The sequence below is a fragment of the Zootoca vivipara genome, chromosome 4, assembly GCF_963506605.1.
Source record: "Zootoca vivipara chromosome 4, rZooViv1.1, whole genome shotgun sequence".
Lineage (NCBI taxonomy): Eukaryota > Metazoa > Chordata > Lepidosauria > Squamata > Lacertidae > Zootoca > Zootoca vivipara.
In genome coordinates this window covers 101,367,300-101,387,371 of record NC_083279.1, presented here as the reverse complement: position 1 = coordinate 101,387,371, position 20,072 = coordinate 101,367,300, and the positions used below count along the sequence as shown (strand labels likewise).

The window sequence follows — 20,072 nt, the reverse complement described above, 5'->3', positions numbered from 1 at the left end:
TGCTCAATCATGGGGTTTACAGAGCAAAATACTGTACGCTATAAAAATACAAAATACATAATCAAAACAAAAACAACCCAATAAACTGTGGGAATGTCCAGGGATGGGGGAGGATATATTGCTTGGTTATATCCTGTTCCAACTTGTGTTAAGAAGTTCCACAATTTAGCAGAGTAACATTCCCCTTTTAAACTCACAGCGGATGCGTTCGCTAAGGCTCGCTAAAAACCTCTAGAATAACCGTCCTGGTATTTTCCCCTTTTATTCCCCAATAAAAGATAAGCCACGACACAGTATGAAAAGGTTTACTCACCCATTATCCTGTTTGCAATAGGATCCCAGAAGGCAGACTTAGCTTAAAACGTTACATACACTTGGAAACTATCCCATAAGGAGACATTCCCTTTGTCCTCTCTTGGCTGGAAGGGCATCTTAGGCTAAACAGCTGTTGCTTCCTCCAGAATGTAGTCAGAGAGAGAAAGATGGCGGCCAGTCCTATGTATGCTTTTGTTACCTGCACAGGTGAGGCCACGCCCATCTCAAGTCACCTGCAGAGGAAATCTGCCCCACCCCAGGAGAAACAGGAAGTTCCGACATCCCCTTCTACGTCCACTCTAGGGATGTAGTACTTGACTGCTCTTGTGTTTCACATCCCACATAAACACCCCCACCAACATATTTCACACCCATGATCAAAAAGGAGTTCACCACCTTCATTGAAACATCAAACAAAGTGATCCAAAATAAAACACCATGGGGGCACTGAACCCAGCAAGTCTTCCTCTGAGGGGTCCCAGGCAGAGATCAATGGGGGGTAAGGGGCATGTCTCCCCATATCTTCCGGGGGTATCGAAAGGGCATGACCTGCGGTCATCCGTTATTTTCTTTTGGGGGTTGTGAGCTGGGATGGAAATCCTTATCTCCCATACAAAAAAAGGCGAGGGCGCTGGGCTCCATGGCTCTGTCCAAGAACAATCCCGGCAAACAGCATTGAATTGGGACAGAATTGGCAAGCGGAGAGGCACACGCCCCCTTCGAAAAGATCCTGATTTATGCTGCCGGAGAAAAGCATCTGTTTGGAAAGAATGAAGGACACTAATTTCTGCTTTGCTTGAATGGTGGAAGGAGGGGAGGGAATATTTTATGTAATATTTTTCGGGATCTGGGTTATCTACCCAGGGCCGGCCCCTCGGCCAGGCTGGGTGGCACAGGGCCACGCTCAGAAATGGAGCTGGCGCCAGAGGGATCGTCGCACCACGGCGCCAGGGCTTAAGACGGCCCTGTATCTACCCTACCCTAAAGCAATGGAATGCAAAGTTTTCGGGAAGAGTAGACTTTAAATTTGCCTCTTTGCGATGGATTAATTTTATAAGTAAGGACTTTGCCTGAAAGAAGATGGAGAGTGACAACCTTGAGGGACTTTTGAGGGATTTTGACGACCCCTTGGGACTTCCTACTGAGAAATAAAAGTAGCAAAGTGTTATGAAATTTATTTATTTATTTAAAATGTATTTATTGAAGATTTTCATAAACAAAAAACATACAAAGAATACAAAACACAAAAAGAAAAAAGAAAACAGAAAAAATAAAAAATACAAAGTACAAAAATGCAAAAACAAAAATTCTAACTTATATCTTAGTCATAACACTTTGGACTCCCTCGGACACCCCCCCCCTACCTTGGGTCCCTATTGCAGTATTATTTAAACAGTATTCATTGTTATTTAGCACATCCTAAAACATTACTCTCTCAATCCTTTATTTCTATATTCGACTATAATTCCAAATTCTAATAATATCACCTTAGTCTCATATTACAATCCAAATATCTCTAATTGCCCTTTATTCATTATTTTAAGATATTCCCTTAGCCAATAATTTTTTACTAACAACGATTCTTCATTCTAATATTAACCCTTACATCCCTACATTGTTTCAAACATAATAATATATCTCCCCCCCCCAGCCCCAGATCCGGATTCCCCAGGAGTTTCCAACGAAGTCCATATGTCATACCAGTATTGGGCCTTCCATTATATCCATCCCTACCATCCGTTATATTCTATTAACCCACTCCCACCTTTCCCCAAAATTTCTGCAAAACAATTTTACCCCACTTCTGCTGTTTCCTCCCCCCTCCACCTGTACCTTCCTTTCTAACTTCCCAGAGCGTGCCCTGTCCCCCCTCTCTCACTGGGGGGGCAAAAAACCACCCTGGTTCATCCTTGAGGAGTTCTTGCGTCCAATCCTTCTTCTGTTCCACATCTCCCACTTGTGGAGCATTCTGCCATTCTTCTTCATCCTTCTCTTCAAATTGTACAGCTTCTTCTTGCACCTTGGAAATGTCCAGTGTTGATAATTCCTCTTTGTCATCTGTGTCCAATTTTATAGTCTCCATTCCAGTCCTATTTTCCATGCAGTTTTCTCCATTCACCTCTCTTAATTCTTTATTGTATTCCCACAGCTGCTTGGTATACAAATTCAGTTCCTTTTTAATGTCAAAGAGTTCTAGAAGAATCTTTTGCCAATGCTGGTCCTTTGCAAATGTTGAGTCTAGAGCCATCTTATCTATTCCAGTCTCATGGGAAAACAGCAAGTTGCAACACAGGAAATGGTGGCAGTCTTATTCCAAAACATTGTAGTCCATTTTATTTCCCAGTCTGGGCATCTTTTCCTTTAAATTTCTTTCAATCATACCCCCACTTCTTCTTTTTAGCAATTCCACAACTCAAAGTCCAATCGTTGGTCCTTCCAGGGACCTAGATCTGGCTCCCTGGTGGGGGGGGGGCTTCTTTTAAGCCAATTGTTAGTAAATTAGATACTTTGTTTCTCCTTCCTGGCAAGGGATCAGGTTACTGCATCACAGTCTCTCAATTGAAAGAGGTTGGCTCCCTTTTTAAGCCTCTTCTGTAGCCAATTTCATCAAATCTTAAACTTTTTAAATCCTTTACTCACGGTTTCCCAATTTTATTTTATTTTCTTGTGGGAGAATCCGCCGCTCTCCGCCGACGAAGCTTTGCAGCCGTGAGGGTGACAGTGACGCTCAAAATGCCCCCTTCGACTACCACCCCAGGGGAGTAAGAATTGGGGCACTGCCGAGCACATTCGTTCACATAAAGCTCAATATGTGGCTCTTACGGGCAGCCGCGTCGCTTTCGCGGTCCCCCCCCCCCCGCGGCACAGGTTGCCTCGGAGCTCGAGGCAATCGCAGCCGGACGGCGCTGGCAGCAGACTGGAAGCCAAGTGTTATGAAATCTAACCCAATTAACTGCCCTGCAGAAAGCATGCTGAGGTGAAAACATGTTCTGTGCATAATTAAGAGAATGCAAAATAAATCTTCAGCTTGGTTTTAATTATAGAAAATAACAAAACATGACACAGCCACCCACCAGGGTACTGAGAAAGGTACACAATGCTCCTTATATACTCTATCCAATTGGTGACACAGCTTAAATAACACAAACTTAACATCACCTTCTATACTGCCCCACAGCTGCAAAACTAGGTCCTGACCTTTACTTCTGGCTTTTAAAGAGATACACATCTTGTGAAACAATAATGAACCTTAAAACTTAAACCATTCAACATGAAGAAGAAAAGATGGGGGACAACTGGATCCACTGTCTCTTAAGCAGGAAGATTCATGAGTTTAGGGGAAAGGATGGAGAGGAGACAAGGATCTTGTTGAGATTACATCAGCCTGAAGTTGGAAATAAGAACAGTGAAAGGGTTGGTTTAATCTGGCCCCTGCAGCCGTTTATCTTGTGGGATGAAATCCCCAAGAAAGCTTATCAACTTCTATCCTTCAAAAAGCTCAACAACTGTGCTTGGCCCTCACGCATGTTCACTTCATCAAATCTGGCCCTCTTTGAAAAAAGTTTGGGCACCCCTGTAGAGCATCTTGACGGCTTCTGAGACTTTCAGACAGAAAAGAAGATAAATGGATTGTGCATATTTATTAATTATATTATTTTATTAATTATGTTATATTTATTTATTATTGTATGTAAAATGGAGGATTAAATTTGGCGAAATGTGAAGGGTGGGTGACGCTGGGAGTTTGGCAGTGTTAGCGGGGGGGGGGGGATATATTTATACAAAAAACCCCTTTCATGTTTCATGTTCTCCTCTGCAGTCCACATCAGAGAGATTGAGTTGCCGCTATGGGGGACGGAGGTCAGACAGCCAGCCATGTTCAAGGCCAGGTTGGAGAGGAAGGTGCGAATGTTGTCTGGGAGGAAGCAGGGCCCAAGAAAGCATTGTAAACAGAGTTGCAATTGCTTGTCTATTGAGGATAATTGAGTCAATTAAAGATGATTAAGTGTACTTTCAGATTTTTATTATAATTATTATTTTGCCATTTAACAATCAAGGGCCCTTGGAATGTAGGCAATGACTCTGCCCCAGGGAACTTATATTCAGGTTTGACAGCATGGGCAGAGAACAGCAGAGGGAGAGTTGGAAGTGGCAGGGATAGGGAGACAGGGAGGTTAAACAAGGGCAGGGATTGGGAGTCCACGGCCTGCCAACGGTCAGTGGGGATGGGAAGCAGAGTCAGACCACATCCAGACGACCTCAGGTTCCCCGAGAAAGAGCTTCATTCGAAATATGGGCTTTGAAGCAGAACAGGAGGCTCAACAAAAGGGGACAGGAGCAAAGATCCACTTGAAGACTTCTAAAGTGACCCAAAGTGGTACAGCCAGAAAAGTTAAGGTCCTAGGCAGGCATTTATCAGAAAATTCTGCACCCCTTGAAATGCCACCTGAATCAGTCTGGGCAAATATACACATCCAAGTGTTATTGGCTTGAGAATAGTTGAACAAACAATTGCAGAATTCTGGGGACTTGAAGTTCTATAATGTCTGCTGAAAGTTCTGTTGGAAGTTCCTAGTGCTCTCTCACAGAACAATATTTTCCAATGTTCCTTAAGATTGGAAATGACAAAAGTCAGAGCTTTCTGGGTCAGTCTTAGGGGACCCATTGAGTCCAGGATCCTCTTCTCACAATGGCCAACCAGGTACCCCAATGGGCAAGCAGGATTGGAGTTTTCTGCAAGCAGGATTCAGAAGCATCGCTGCCTCTGAGCGCGGAGGGAGAGCAGAGCCAGCCTGGCTAGGAGCCATTGAGAGCTTCTCCTCCATGAATCTGTCTAGTCCGTCTTTCAGGCCACCCAAGTTGACATCTGATGGGAGGTCACTCCTCAGGGAGGGAGCCACTGCCAAGAAGGCCCTCTGCCTGGTACCCTGTAGCTGAACCACCAGAAGACCCTCGGAGGAGGAAGGACCTCAGTGTCTGGGCTGAGCGATGGGGGTGGAGACGCTCCTTCGGGGCTTCCCCATCCAGGGCTTCTTTCAGATGCCTTCTAAAGCTTGTCAAGTTGTTTGTCTCCTTGGCTCAGGGGTGGCATTCCTCCATACCCTCCAGGATTTCTCTGAGGAAAATAGGGATGCCCTAAGGAAAATCACATTAGGGACGCGGGTGGCGCTGTGGGTTAAACCACAGAGCCTAGGGCTTCCCGATCAGACGCTCGGCGGTTTGAATCCCCACAATGGGGTGAGCTTGGTCCCAGCTCCTGCCAACCTAGCAGTTCAAAAGCATGTCAAAGTGCAAGTAGATAAATAGGTACCTGTGCTGGGCCCAGGGGTTCAGAGCATGGCACCAAGTTTTATTGGCCTGAGAATACTTTAACAAACTATTGCAGAACTATTTACAGGCTTCTGTAAATCCGGGAGGAGCAGCTTGGGTCCAGGGTATAAAAGGTTCCAGCCCTAGAAGGAGCTCCAGCTCAGCCCAGAAGGTTTTCTCCAGCAGCCGAGAGAAGCTCCTAGTCCACAGCCAGCCATCATTGTGCCCTGGACCACAAAAGGGAAGCAGATCGTCCACACTGCCTGCAGCAAAGTCAACATGGCCTCCCTTCGTGATGAAATCATTGTCCGGTAAGGCCAGGGCCTGGTTGCCTCTCTAGGCAGGCTGGGGGAGGCGCTTCTCTTTTCTCCTGGAAAATAACCACCTGTGCCTCTCCCTTCTTCCTCCTTCCTTCCTTCCTTCTCTCCAGCCTGTCGGTGGTGTTCCCTCGCTTTGGGAACCCCTTCAGCCCTTCCGCCATCAATGGACTTCAACAAGGTCAAGGAGTCCTTTTCTGAGCTGCGTGAACTGCACTGCGACAAGCTCCACGTGGACCCCCTCAACTTCAGGGTGAGGCTGCTCCCCCACCCCAAAGGGCTGCCTAGTTGGTGTGTGTGTGTTCCTGCACAATAAGAAATTGTAAAACATGAGACATTAAAAATTTCCTTAAACAGGGCTGCCTTCACATGTCAGATAGTTCTTGATTTCCTTGACATCTGACGGGAGGGCATTCAACAGGGTGGGCGCCACTACTGAGAAGGCCCTCTGCCTGGTTCCCTGGAACCTCACTTCTCACATTGAGTGAACCTCCAGAAGGCCCTTGGAGCTGGACCTCAGTGTCTTGGCTAAACGATGGGGGTGGAGACGCTCCTTCAGGGATACAGGGCTGAGACGGTTTAGGGCTTTCAAGGTCAGCACCAACACTTTGAATTGTGCTCGGAAACGTACTGGGAGCCAATGTAGATCTCTCAGGACCGGTGTTATGTGGTCCCAGCGGCCACTCCCAGTCACTAGTCTAGCTGCCGCATTCTGGATTAATTGCAGTTTCCGGGTCACCTTCAAAGGTAGCCCCACGTAGAGCGCATTGCAGTAGTCCAAGCGGGAGATAACCAGAGCATGCACCACTCTGGCGAGGCAGTCCGCAGGAAGGTAGGGTCTCAGCCTGCGTACCAGATGGAGCTGGTAGGCAGCCGCCCTGGACACAGAATTAACCTGTGCCTCCATGGACAGCTGTGAGTCCAAAATGACTCCTAGGCTGCGCACCTGGTCCCCATTCAAGACCAGAGAGTCCTCCACACCTGCCCGCCTCCTGTCCCCCCAAAATAGTGCTCTGTCTTGTCAGGATTCAACTTCAACACTTTGAATTGTGCCCAGAACGTACTGGGAGCCAATGTAGGTCTTTCAGGACCGGCGTTATGTGGTCTCAGCGGCTGCTCCCAGTCACCAGTCTAGCTGCCGCATTCTGGAGTAGTTGTAGTTTCCGGGTCACCTTCAAAGGTAGCCCCACATAGAGCGCATTGCAGTAGTCCAAGCGAGAGATAACTAGAGCATGCACCACTCTGGTGAGACAGTCCGCGGGCAGGGAGGGACTCAGCCTGCGTACCAGGTGGAGCAGGTAGACAGCTGCCCTGGACACAGAATTGACCTGGTCTTTTAGGGGCACAGTTACCCCGTTCAGGACCCAGGAGTCACCCGTCCCTGCCCACCCCCTGTCGCCCCAAAACAGTACTTCTGTCTTGTCAGGATTCAACCTCAATCTGTTGAATTCATTGTGGGATCTGTTGTGGGGAGAGGGCGACCCACACATGGGCCCCCTGGCAGAAGGAGTCACCCCCTCTTTTTGTTTTCTCTTCCAGCTCCTGGGCGAGGTCCTCATCACCCTCCTGGCCCCCCTTTGGACAGGAATTCACCCCTGCTTACCACCATGCCTTCCACAAGGTGGTCAAGGTGGTGGATCACGCAATGGCCCTCCAGTACCCCTGAGACCCCCCCAGGGAGAAGTGGCAGCCTCCTGCTGGTCTCGCCACCCACCGGGTGGGGTGGGCCCCCCCCCCTTCCTGCCCCCATGTGACGCTTGACCCTCTAATAAATCCTCCCTCTGCAATCTGACCTGGCTTCCTGTGTCTCTTTCTCTCTGGGACCGAGGGAGGGGACGGGCTGGGGGGGGGAGATGCCTTTGATAAGCTGGCTGGTGGGGGGGCTGGGAAAGTGGGGGGGGGGTCTTTATCCACTGTCACTTAAAAGAAACCATTGCACCAAATGGGGTCCAGGGCTTTGTGGCACTTTGATCCCCCTGGAGCTGCAGTACTTTTTGGAGCCAGGGACCCCTGCTGTGTCCCCAAATCCTGGCAGACTCCCTCCGATGCTCCAAGGGCCCCCCTGGTCTCATTGATCATCTCCCCATCCATTTCTTTGTATTATTATTTTACCATTTATCAATCGAGGGCCCTTGGAATGTAGGAGAGGACTGTGCCCCAGGGAGCTTACATTTAGGTTTGACAGCATGGGGAGAGAACAGCAGAGGGAGAGTTGGAAGTGACAGGGATAGGGAGACAGGAAGGTTAAACAAGGGCAGGGATTGGGAGCCCACGGCCAGCCAACGGTCAGTGGGGATGGGAAGCAGAGTCAGACCACATCCAGAAGACCTCAGGCTCCCTGAGCAAGAGCTTCATTTGAAATATGGGCTTTGAAGCAGAACATGTGTACAGAAGGGGGGCAAGAGTGAAGACAGAATTGAAGACTTCTAAAGTGACCCAAGGGACGCAGGTGACACGGTGGGTTAAACCACTGTGCCACTTGGGCTTGCCAATCGAAAGGTCGGTAGTTCGAATCTCCGCGACGGGTTGAGCTCCTGCTGCTTGGTCCCAGCTCCTGGCTTGAGAATAGTTGAACAAACGATTGCAGAATTCTGGGGACTCGAAGTTCTATAATGTCTGCTGAAAGTTCTGTTGGAAGTTCCTAGCGCTCCTTCACGAAACTCCATTTCCCAAGGTTCCTTAAGATTGGGAATGATAAAAGTGAGAGTCTTCTGGCTCAGCCAAAAGGGACCCATCCTGTCCAGGATCCTCTTCTCACAATGGCCATTAGGGGAAACCTTCAAGGAGTATCGGAGCCCCAGATGCAGTTTCCTGCAGGTGGGATTCAGAAGCATCGCTGCCTCTGAGCGTGGAGGGAGAGCAGAGCCAGCCTGGCTAGGAGCCATGAATCTGGCTAATCCTTCTTTCAGGCCACCCAAATTGGTGGCCACCACAGCCTCCTGTAGCAGGGAGTTCCACAGTATAACTAGACACTGTGTCAAGATGGGGTTCCTTTCATCCACCCTGAATCTCCCCATGAGTTCTAGAGAAAAACTGTGCCAAAAAGAAAGAAAAAAGAAAGAAAGAAAGAAAGAAAGAAAGAAAGAAAGAAAGAAAGAAAGAAAGACTTTTCTCCACCCACTGAGCACCACAGTCTAAGAAGGATATTGACGAGCTGGAAGATGTGCAGAGGAGGGATCAAGGTTCTAGAAGCCAAGCCTTATGAGGAAGGGTTGAAGGAGCTGGGTATGCTTAGCCTGGAAAAGAGGAGTCTGAGAGGAGATAGGATCGCCACCTCCAAACATCTGAAGGGCTGTCACAGGGAAGAAGGAGCATGCTTGTTTTCTCCTGCTCTGGAGGGCAGGACACGAACCAATGGCCTTAAGTTACAACGGTTGTGGACTCTCCTACCTTGGAGGTTTCTAAGCAGAGCTTGGGTGGGGATCTGCTACCATAGGTGCCAACTCCTTGGGGCCCTGGGTGCCCAAGCACTCAAAAATCCACCGTGAAAGGGCCAAGCACCCACACATTTCGATGCCAGGGCCAGGCACGCTGCAGGGCACCCACAACCCCAGGCACCGACGGTGGCGGGACCAAGCTGGCACTCCTGAACCCAATGGATGCTCTAGTTGAGATTCCCGCATCCCTTTCTACTCTACAATTCCCTCATTCACTTCCTCCATGCAGGGCGTCATTTTATAAACTTCCATCATCTTCCTCGCCTTTTCCCTAAACAAAACTAAAAAGTCCCAAAGGCTGCAACTATTCTTAAGAGGGGAGTCCCTCCATCTCCTTCGATCGCTTGGGCTGCCCTTTTCGGGACCTTTTCCAACTCTGCAATATCCTCCGGACCACCCCTGGGCTCCCCTTTCTGAAGAGAGACCATAATTTTGGCTCTGGATGCTCTCAGCCCAGCCGCTGCCGCTGCAATACACCACCCTGAGTGCCTTTTCTCCTCCCCCCCCCCGTTATCTCTGCCTCCAGGGAGGGTGGAGGGGGTGTCCTATCAGGTCTCCTGGCGCTCTGGGTGTGGGTGGGTGCCTGCCTTCAGCTGCTTCACCCAGATAGTGCCAGCGGCCGGGAGGAGAAGGGCGCACCCAGGAACCTTCGAGAAAGCAGTTGCTCAGCCCAGTCTCCAAGGCCAAGGAAAGGGGAAGCTGCAGGCAGAAGTCCACCCGGTCAGTCCATTGTCAGGAGCAGGGAAGGGAAGAGTCACCAACCAGGATTGAGAGGATTGTGGAGGTCGGCCCTTGCCCCTGACCATTGGTCATGCTGGCTGCAGCATTGTCTGCTGGGCACCAGCCTGGCCTGGCCTGGTCTAGGCTTTAGCATATAGAACTGTAGAACAGCAGTTGGAAGGGACCCCCAAGGGTCATCCAGCCCAGCCCCCTGCAAGGGGAAGTGCCGGAATGTCAGCCTTTGAAGAAGGCACCGTCCCAGCAGCAAAGCAGCCTCCGCACGCCAGGCAGCAGCTCAACAGGTGCAGTGGAGAGGCCTGCTGGGAGGGGGGAGGCACACGGATGAGAGGGCCCACTGAGCCTCCATCCTGACCCAGCCTCACCAGTCCTTTCTTGGTGCCCAGAGGTTGTGGGGGGTGCCTCTGCCCAGCTGGGCAAGCCATTCCTGGTCAGTATATGGTGTGCTGCTGAGAGGCCCTGCAGAACCAATACTCCCATTACCCGGCTCACAGCCTAGGTCACCTACCAAGGTTCTTTCAGCCCCCCACCCAGACCCGAACCCAGATGGAAAAGGACCCAAATACTCCTCTTGGTCTACATACCTCTTGCCCAGCATGATCTTTATTATGAATATTTATTCAGAACCGTGGCATTGTAGAGTTGGACGGGACCCCAAGGGTCATCTATTCCAGTGTTTCTCAACCAGTGTGCCTCCAGATGTTTTGGGACTACAACTCCCACCATCCCTAGCTAGCAAGACCAGTGGTCAGGAATGATGGGAGTTGTAGTCCCAAAACATCTGGAGGCACACTGGTTGAGAAACACTGATCTATTCCAACCCCCTTGCAAGGCAGGAATCACAGGTAAGGAAACCCCAGCAGGCGGCCACCTGACCTCTGCTTTAAGACCTCCGTTTTCTCTTGCTGCATTTATATCCCACCTTTTCCTCCAGGGAGCTCCAGGTGGGGTACACGGGGGTTCTCCCTGCACCTCATTTAACCCCCTCAACAACCCTGCGAGGTAGGCTAAGCTGAGAGGCGGTGGCTGGCCCCCAGCTTCATGGCTGACTGTGGGATTCGAACCCTGGCCCCTCCCAGGTCATAGTCTGACACTGACCACTATAACACGGCGACTCTTGTGACATTTGCTGGTTCCACTCAAGCCCCATCTGAACTGTATGTGTGCAGCACCATCATAGCACTTTGAGCAGTCATCATGCCCCCCCCCCCAAAGTATCCAGGGAACTATAGTTTGTACTGGGTGCTGAGAGGAGAGACCCCCCCATTCCCCTCACAGAGCTACAGTGCTCAGAGGGGTTTAACCACCAAGCCCTCTTGACAGGGGGGCTCTGGGAACTGTAGTAGCTCTGGGAGGGGAACTCTCAGCACCCTTAACAAACTGCAGGGCCCAGGAGTTTGGGGTGGTGGCTGGGGAGCCACGGCTGTTGGAAGTGGCATGCTACTGCTTTAAGTGCCAAGTGCCGGTGGGGGTCTCAGAGAGCCATAGCTGAAGCAGCAGCATTTTTAGCAGTGAGCTGCCAGTCCAGGCCCACCCCGGGAGATGGAGACTGGTGCCTCATTCCTAGCGGGAGAGATTGGGGGGCTACCATGAGATTGCAAGAAGAGCCTGCTAGGTTGGGCCAAAGGCAGCTCATCTAGTCCAGCACCCTGTTCTCACAGAGGCCAAATACTCTTCAGAAACTAGGAATCCAGATAGACTGCCTCTAGACTTGGAGGTTCCATAAGAGCAGGGGGCCCCAAACTTACCTCGCCGGGGGCCAGTGCCGCCAGCGCCGATTGCACTGTGGGCCGGAGCACGCGGGAGCATGCGCCCATACATGTGTGTACACACGATTTTCGGTGCATTTCTGGGGCGCCGGAACACCGGAAATAGCTTGTGTGCATGCGCATGGGCCTCCTCTGGCCCGGAAGTGCACCAGAAATGACTCTTGTGCATGCACACAAGCTATTTCCGACGCTCCGGTGACCCAGAAGTGGGCAGCCACGCCGCGCCATTAAGAGCGGGCGGCGGGGTTTGCCAGGGGCCGCATAAAAGAGGGCCTTAATTTGGGGAAGCCTGCATAAGAGCATTGGAAAAGCGTTGCTGGATCAATGGCTCACCTGGTCCATTCCCCTGTTCTCACCATGATGGCGAACCCAAAGCCAAGCCTGAAAGCAGGACCCAAGCCAGGAGCCCTCTCTCCGCTTATCTGAGCCCAAAGGCCCCACAATCTGCAGGGCGCTATCTCCCCTCTCGCACCCTCAGCTTGCAGGAGGGCAGAGCCATTATCTCCCTCGTGCACACAAGGAGGCCCAGAGAGGCCAGATGCCAGGGAGATGGGCTGGGCAGGCAGCAATGGGGAGCTGGGGGTGGCCTGTCCGACTTTGAAAAGCTGGCGCCCCTGGAACAAACTCATCTGTTTTGCTGCATTAATTAAACTGAATAGTTTTCGCTGGGTTTTGAACAAACGTGCATTTAATTGTTACAGTTTTGAACTTCATCGGGTCATTATCTTCCTGAATGGGCTCTGCACTCTGCTTTTCTGAATGATGGTTTTGGTAGGGTGGGGGGCACTGGGGAGGGCTTTATGGAATCAAGAGGATAGTCTTCTCCCCCCTCCCCCCAAAAAAAGATTGGGAGCTGCTGCTGTAAGGGCATCCCTCTTTTTTCCCCAAAAATAGTTTTTATTAAGTTTTGCAGTTTTATGTTCATCACAATGAACATTATCTCAAAGAAGAAAAAGAGCACAATTCCCTAACACACACACCCCGACTTCCCTCAACTTCCTCTTCTGGCCCTGTAGCTGTTTTCTTCCTCTGCTTGTTTTTTCCTACCTTGATATTGCAGTCTTTAAATTAAATATTCTTATATTCTCAACATTTTTGCACCATACTTATTTTCAAATTACCTCTTGTACTTTGTTACTTTCCAGTTATTACATCTTAATTTCTGTGGGTTTTTTTGTGATTTGCAAGCGTTTACTCGAACCCTGCTAGTGAGTCCACTTCTTTACAATGTTTCTGTAAGTGCAACATAAATGGTTCCCAGTCCTTTTTAAAGTCTCTCTTGTCTTTGTCTCTAAGTTTTCCAGTTAACTTTGCTATTTCACCACATTCCATGAGTCGTTCTAGCCATTCTTCTTTCGTGGGTCTCTTGTCGTCTTGAACTATTTTTCTTTTTTCCGTTTCATTATAAATCATTTCCCCAAAACTTTTGGTTATTTTACAGTTCCACCACATATGAAAAAATGTGCCTTCACTTTCAATGTAAGGGCACCCCTCTGTTTCCAGCAGCAGGCCCCACCTCACCCCAACATCTGGGAGTCCCGTGCAGGTGGGTAGATGCAGTGGTAAAAGGTTCAGAAAAGGGCCCCCCAAAAGGATCAAGGGGGTGAAGTGACTCCCCTATGAGGAAGGCTTGCAGTGTTTGGGGTTTTCTAGCTCAGAGGCAAGGCGAGCAAGGAGGTTCTGCAGTTCTGCATGGCCTTGGGAAAGGGGAGAGAGGAAAGCTTTCGCCCATCACTCCCACCGCCAGAACTCAGGGGCCTCCAGTGAAGCTGAGGGTTGGAAGATTCTGGACAGGCGAAAGGAAGGACTCCTTCACAAGGCACAGAGCTAATCTGTGGAACTCCCTCCCACAGGGTGGGTGGCTTCAAAAGAGGATTGGACAAATTCATGGCAGAGGAGAGAGCTGCCCATGGCTGTGATCCGGGGTGGCTGTGCTCTGCCTCCACGGCAGGCATCCCCAAACTGCGGCCCTCCAGATGTTTTGGCCTACAACTCCCATGATCCCTAGCTAACAGGACCAGTGGTCAGGGAAGATGGGAATTGTAGTCCAAAACATCTGGGGGTGCCTGCTCCCACGGGATGAGGTAGCAAGGCTTCCCAAGACCAGCTGCTGGCAGGAGGGGAGAGGGTCGCTCTGGTGCTCAGGTCCCAAGAGAGGCATCTGCTTGGCCACGGTGAGAACAGGATGCTGCTGGACTAGGTGGACCATTGGCCTGATCCAGCAACCTCTTCTGATGTTCTTGTGTTAGATAGATAGAGGTAGATTGTCTCTGATTCAAGAGGCGGAAGGGCCTGTTGCCCCAAGAGCAAGACCCCAATCTCTCCACTGCCGCCGCCCCCCTGCTTTGCCCAGAACAGACGGCTTGGAGAGGTCAAGTTGCATGCAGCCTCTCCAGGTGGGGCCAGCTCTCAGCCCTGACCCTCTGAGACTCCCAAGGGCTGGGATGAACCTCACCCCATGGAGAGGACCAAGGGAGGCCTCCCATCAGAACTAAGAAGAGCTTGCTGGATCAGGCCAGTGGCCCATCTGGTCCGGGACCCTCTTCTCACAGGAGCCAGCTAGATGCCCCTTGTGCAGTCAGCTAGGAGCCATGGGTGGCCTGAATCTTGCCCAGGCCTCTAGTAAGCCATCCAGGCTGGTTGTTGTCACTGCCTCTTGGGGGAGGGAGTTCTGCAGAGGTGGGGGAGGGCGGGCGGCAGCTATCTGGGGCCTCCTGCCTGGCCTATGTAGCCCCACCCCAGCCAGGGCTGGCTGCCACCCTGCTCTGACTTGGCCCCACTTAGCCAGTCCACCCAGCCTCTGGCCGAGGATGGCCCCGCCCACACCTGGAGGAGGAGCCACAGCTTTGGCCCAGGGTATAAAAGCCTCCAGCCATGGAAGGGGCTTCAGCTTAGCCCAGAAGGTTTCGCCCAGCAGCCGAGCAAAGTACCCAACACTCAGCCAGCCATCATGGTGCAGTGGACCGCCGAAGAGAAGGAGCTCATCGCCCAGATCTGGGCCAAAACCGATGTGGCCGTGATCGGGGCAGATTCCCTTGGCGGGTAAACCTGCACCCCCCCCCCACTCTCCCACTTGGGACAGGGCAGGCGGGTGTTCTTCAGCCAAGATGACCGACCATCTCTCTCTCTCTCTCTTGTTCTCTCTCTCTCTCTCTCTCCTTCTTTCCAGCTTGCTGGTAGTGTACCCCTGGACCCAGAGGCTCTTTGCTCACTTTGGCAACCTCTCCAGCCCAGCCGCCATCTTGGGCAACCCCAGGGTCAAGGCGCACGGCACAAAGGTCCTGACGTCCTTTGGAGAAGCCGTCAAGAACCCCGACAAGGTCAAGGACACCTTTTGCAAGCTGAGCGAGCTGCACTGCGACAAGCTCCACGTGGACCCCGAGAACTTCAAGGTGAGACCCCCATCTCCCCAAAGGGCTGCCCAGAGTGGTGTCTCTGCACAGGGGGGTGGGGGTGGCAGGGAAGAGGGTGCCTGAGTTCCCCTCTGTGGTGACCAGAAGGAAGCAGGAGGCATGTGAGCGAGGAGATAAGGACCCATCCAGACCACAGGGGCCAATAAGCCAGTGGTCCTCAGGCTGCTCCTTAACTCAGCAGAGCAGCGAGGAGAATCATAGAATGGCAGAGTTGGGAGGGACCCCCAAGGGCCATCTAGTCCAACCTCCTGCAAGAGGAAGAAGGGTCTTTGTCAAGAAAACTTTTCTGAACTGTCTTTTTCTTTGCAAACTGGCTGCAAAATGTGGAGCCACAAATCAGAGTGCTTTAGGGGTTGGGTTGGACTTGTGTGAGTGTCTGGAGGCGGTTGGAGGATGGATGGTGGCTGACAGATTGAGGTTGAATCCTGACAAGACAGAAGTACTGTTTGTGGGGGGCAGGAGGCAGGCAGGTGTGGAGGACTCCCTGGTCCTGAATGGGGTAACTGTGCCCCTGAAGGACCAGGTGCGCAGCCTGGGAGTCATTCTGGACTCACAGCTGTCCATGGAGACATAGGTTAATTCTGTGTCCAGGGCAGCTGTCTATCAGCTCCATCTGGTACACAGGCTGAGTCCCTACCTGCCCGCGGACTGTCTCACCAGAGTGGTGCATGCTCTAGTTATCTCTCACTTGGACTTCTGCAATGTGCTCTATGTGGGCTACCTTTGAAGGTGACCCGGAAACTACAACTAATCCAGAATGTGGCAGCTAGACTGGTGACTGGGAGCGGCCGCCGAGATCACATAACACCGGTCCTGAAAGACCTACATTGGCTCCCAGTATGTTTCCGAGCACAATTCAAAGTGTTGGTGCTGACCTTTAAAGCCCTAAACGGCTTTAGTCCAGTATACCTGAAGGAGTGTCTCCTCCCCCATCGTTCTGCCCGGACACTGAGGTCCAGCGCCAAGGGCCTTCTGGCGATTCCCTCATTGCAAGAAGCCAAGTTACAGGGAACCAGGCAGAGGGCCTTCTCGGTAGTGGCACCCACCCTGTGGAATGCCCTCCCACCAGAGGGAGGCAGCCCTGTTTAGGGAAGCTTTTAATGTTTGATGGATTTCTGTATTTTAATGTTTTCTTGGAAGCCGCCCAGAGTGGCTGGGGAAACCCGGCCAGATAGGCGGTGTATAAATAATATATTATTATTATTATTATTATTATTATTATTATTATTATTATTATTATTATTAGTATTACATGGCTCTTGGCTTCCCTTCCAACTCTGCAACCCAATGGTTCTATCGTTCACAGGAGGTTTTTAAGCAGAGGTTGGAGGGCCATCTGCCAGGGCTTCTTTAGCAGCAATTCCTGCATTGGGGGGTGGACTAGATGACCCTTGGGGGTGACCTCCCAGCCAGCTCTACAATTCTACAGTTCTATGGGTGTCTGGTTGTGACTTGGCCCCGCTCAAGCCTGGAGCCCCCTCCCTGAGCTCGGGCTTCGGAATCCCCGTCTCCCGCGCCCAGCGCCCTTTCCAAACCCCGTTGCAGAACTTGCGTGGCTGGCTGCGCAGGGCGAAATCCACGCGTGGCACCATCGTAGCAGCCTCTGAGGAAAGGTGGGGGAAGAAGGGGGTGCCCCCCTCCCATCCCGGCTGCCTCTGCTGCTGTGCCCCCCGCCTGGCGGCTCCCTTCCCCTTCGCAGCCCCTCCGCCCAGCCAGCGCCTCTCTTCTCTTCTCTTGCAGCTCCTGGGCAACATCCTCCTCATCTGCTTGGCCTCCCACTTCGGGAAGGAGTTCACTCCGGCCGCCCACGCCGCCTTCCAGAAGCTCACCAACGTGGTGGCGCACGCCCTGACCCGCCAGTACCACTGAGCGCCCCCTGAGGAAGAGCAGCTGCCTCGCGGGCGCCCAGTTGCCGACCAGACCAGCGCCTTCCCTCGCGGGGAAACCCTCTGCCAGACCCCCGACACGGGGCCACTAGCTAATAAACCTCACTCCCTGCAAGATGAGCCGGCTCCCGCGTGTCTTTGGGGGGGACCTTGGGGGTGGGGTGGGGTGGGGAGGACGGGAGAGGTGACCCTTGCAGGGCGGAAGATCCTGCCTTTGGACTTGGAGGTTTCAGAAGGGTTGGAGAGGGGGGGGGCTTGCCTGATTGACCCCTTGCAAGAATTCCCCCCAATGTGGTTGCACTAGGGAGCTTGAGGGAATATAAGCCAGCCTTCTTGGAAGCCCCCCAAGTTCCCGCACTGCACACTCAACACAATTCTATGGGGCGGTGGTGTTCCTGAATGGCGGCAGGTCCCACCTCCAGGGAGTTGAGGTTTAAGGACGGACCCCCCCATATGTTGGGGAGAGAGCTGTAGCCTGGCCAACTGGAGCTGCCCCATCTCCTTTCCAGCGTCCTTGGGGGAGGGAGGGGGGTGCCCCTCCAGGAAGCCCCAGGACCTCTTTGCTGTGCTGTGAAGCCCAGTCCTGGCACAAAGAGAGTCATTGAGAGGCAGAGGGGTGTAGTGATTAGGGCGTCGGACTAGGAGCTGGGTTCAAATCCCCACTCAACCATGAAGCTCCCTGGATGTGATCTCCGCTGGGGGTGGGGGTGGGGCCGTGGGGGTGGGCACAGCCATTGCCTTTCAGCCTCGTCTACATCACAGGGTTGTTGTTGTTGTTGTGAGGAGGAGAAGCATCTACACCAGCTTGAGCTGCTTGGAGAGAAAGCTGGGATATAAATGTATCAATGGAATTTATATTCATTCAAGAGGACCAGGTCTCCGGGGGTCTCCCAGACATGCACCCCCCTCCTCAGTGACATGATTGCATTCTCTTGCCCCCCACAAATCACCACTGGGCGAGACATTTAAACAGCTGTGGGATATTCTGCGTGTCTGTTGTGCATACCATAATTAATTGCTAGAGTCTCCTATCCAAAGGACTGAGAGCTAGAGTTCCCCTGAGCGTGTGCAGAGTAACTGAGCAGCTGGCTGTGGGTGGAAGGGCTGGGCACCTGTTGCCCTTTTTTTTTTGCAGGACAAAGAGATGGGGGGCTTGCTTTCCTCTCCCATGGCCCCAGAGAAGACCACAAGGAAGAGCAGCAAATGTGGAACATTATTTATTCTTACTTATGAAATTTCTATACTGCCCTTCACCCACTGATCTCAGGGAGGTTCACAACATAAAAACACGAAGTGCACGATAGAAACAAGGAAAACACATGCAAACCAATACTCCCCACCCCCACCCCCCATGTTCCACTTGGGGTGGGGCAGCAGGGAGAGACTCAAGCAGGCCATTTCAGATATAAAGACACCCTTGCGGTCGGATATCTGACAACAGCTGCGATGGCCTTGGCACAAGGCAATGTGCCTCTCGCGCATGTGCAAGCAGCTCCTGGGTGTGCCAAGGGCTCTCTCACAGAACTGTAGAATGGTAGAGTGGTAAGGGACCCAAGGGTCATCTAGTCCAACCCCCTGCAATGCAGGATTCACAGCTAAAGAATACAACCTCTGCTTTAAAAAACCCAGCTTTTTCAACTGCTCCTTCTAAGTCTTAGTTTCCAGACCCTCAATCGTCTTGGTTGCCCTCCTCTGCACACCTTCCAGCTGCTCAACATCCTTCTTAAATTGTGGTGCCCAGAACTGGACAGAGTATTCCAGGTGTGGCCTGACTAAGGCAGAACAGAGTAGTATTATTATGTCCCTTGACCTGGACACTAGACTTTTGTGGATGCAGCCTAGAGTAGCCTTTTTTGCTGCTGCATCACACGGTTGACTCATGTTAAGCTTGTGCTTCACCAAGACCGCTAGATCCTTTCCACACTGCTATATTTGTGCATCTGGTTCTTCCTGCCTAAGTGCAGAACCTGGCATTTGATGGCGAGGACGACAAAGCAGACCAGACTCCTTTGACTGGGTGCACGAACATGGATCTATGTGTGGAAACAGAATGTGAGAATTGCCGTCCCGCATTTCTAAGCTTTGGATCAGGTATCATTTCTCATACACCTGCATCAAAGACAACTCTGCAGCACTGGGGCCCGAGGGTGGTGGTGTTGTTTTAAAAAGAATTCTGCAAGTTTATTCTTAGCACCCTCTAAACTCTGGGCTCCAGGGTGGTCCCATGTGGGGCAGCAGCAGCCCCAGAGCCCCTGGAGCATCGCCAGGTGAGCCTGTGCATAAGAGCTTCCTCCCAGCTGTCCCTTCGGTCTCTCCTGCCGCAGACAAAGAAGGAAGGAAGGGCTCTGGACAGGCAGCAGAGACTCTCCTGGCAAAGGCAGAGTGGGGTGCTCAACCTTCCAGGTAAGGGAGCAGATGCTGAAGGATAGAACCCTAAAACTGTAGAGTTGGAAGGGAGCCCAAGGGTCATCTAGTCCAACCCCCGCAATGAAGGAATGAGGAACCCACCACCACCAGACCTGCAGTTGAACAGAGTTCCTCCTCTGCCACAGTGGGCCTTTGGACTTGTGGGGCAGGCCAGGCCCATGTTGTGGGCAGGGGTCCAAACGATGAGAAAGGAGGATCTGACTAAACACCAGCAAGGACTTTCTGAGGATAAGAACCAGAAGGGGTGGGCTCTTCTTCCTTGGAGATTGGACGGCCATCCCTCAGGGGTGCTTTAGCTGAGATTCCTGCATTGCAGGGGGTTGGACTAGATGACCCTGGGGGTCCCTTCTATGCTGGGAAAAGAAGAGGCATCTGCCCAAATGATCTCTTCTTCCAAAGATGGTTGTTAGCTGTCCAGTCCCTCAGCTCATCCCTGCTCAGCATCTGGGGGGCAGCTGGT

At 51.8% G+C, this 20,072-nt stretch overlaps 2 protein-coding genes across 3 annotated transcripts in view; both read left to right on the top strand.

Moving 5' to 3' along the window:
• The window catches only part of LOC118078482 (zinc finger protein 883-like), a 277,980-nt gene that overhangs the window by 140,153 nt on the left and 117,755 nt on the right, over window positions 1-20,072 (top strand). The gene's annotated exons all lie outside the window — the stretch shown is intronic.
• LOC118079427 (hemoglobin subunit beta-1) lies at window positions 14,763-17,302 on the top strand. The gene is made up of 3 exons (XM_060274178.1): window positions 14,763-14,928; window positions 15,056-15,278; window positions 17,040-17,302. Exons 1-3 carry the CDS (start codon window positions 14,837-14,839, stop codon window positions 17,166-17,168), a joined length of 444 nt encoding a protein of 147 aa, XP_060130161.1. The 5' UTR covers window positions 14,763-14,836; the 3' UTR covers window positions 17,169-17,302.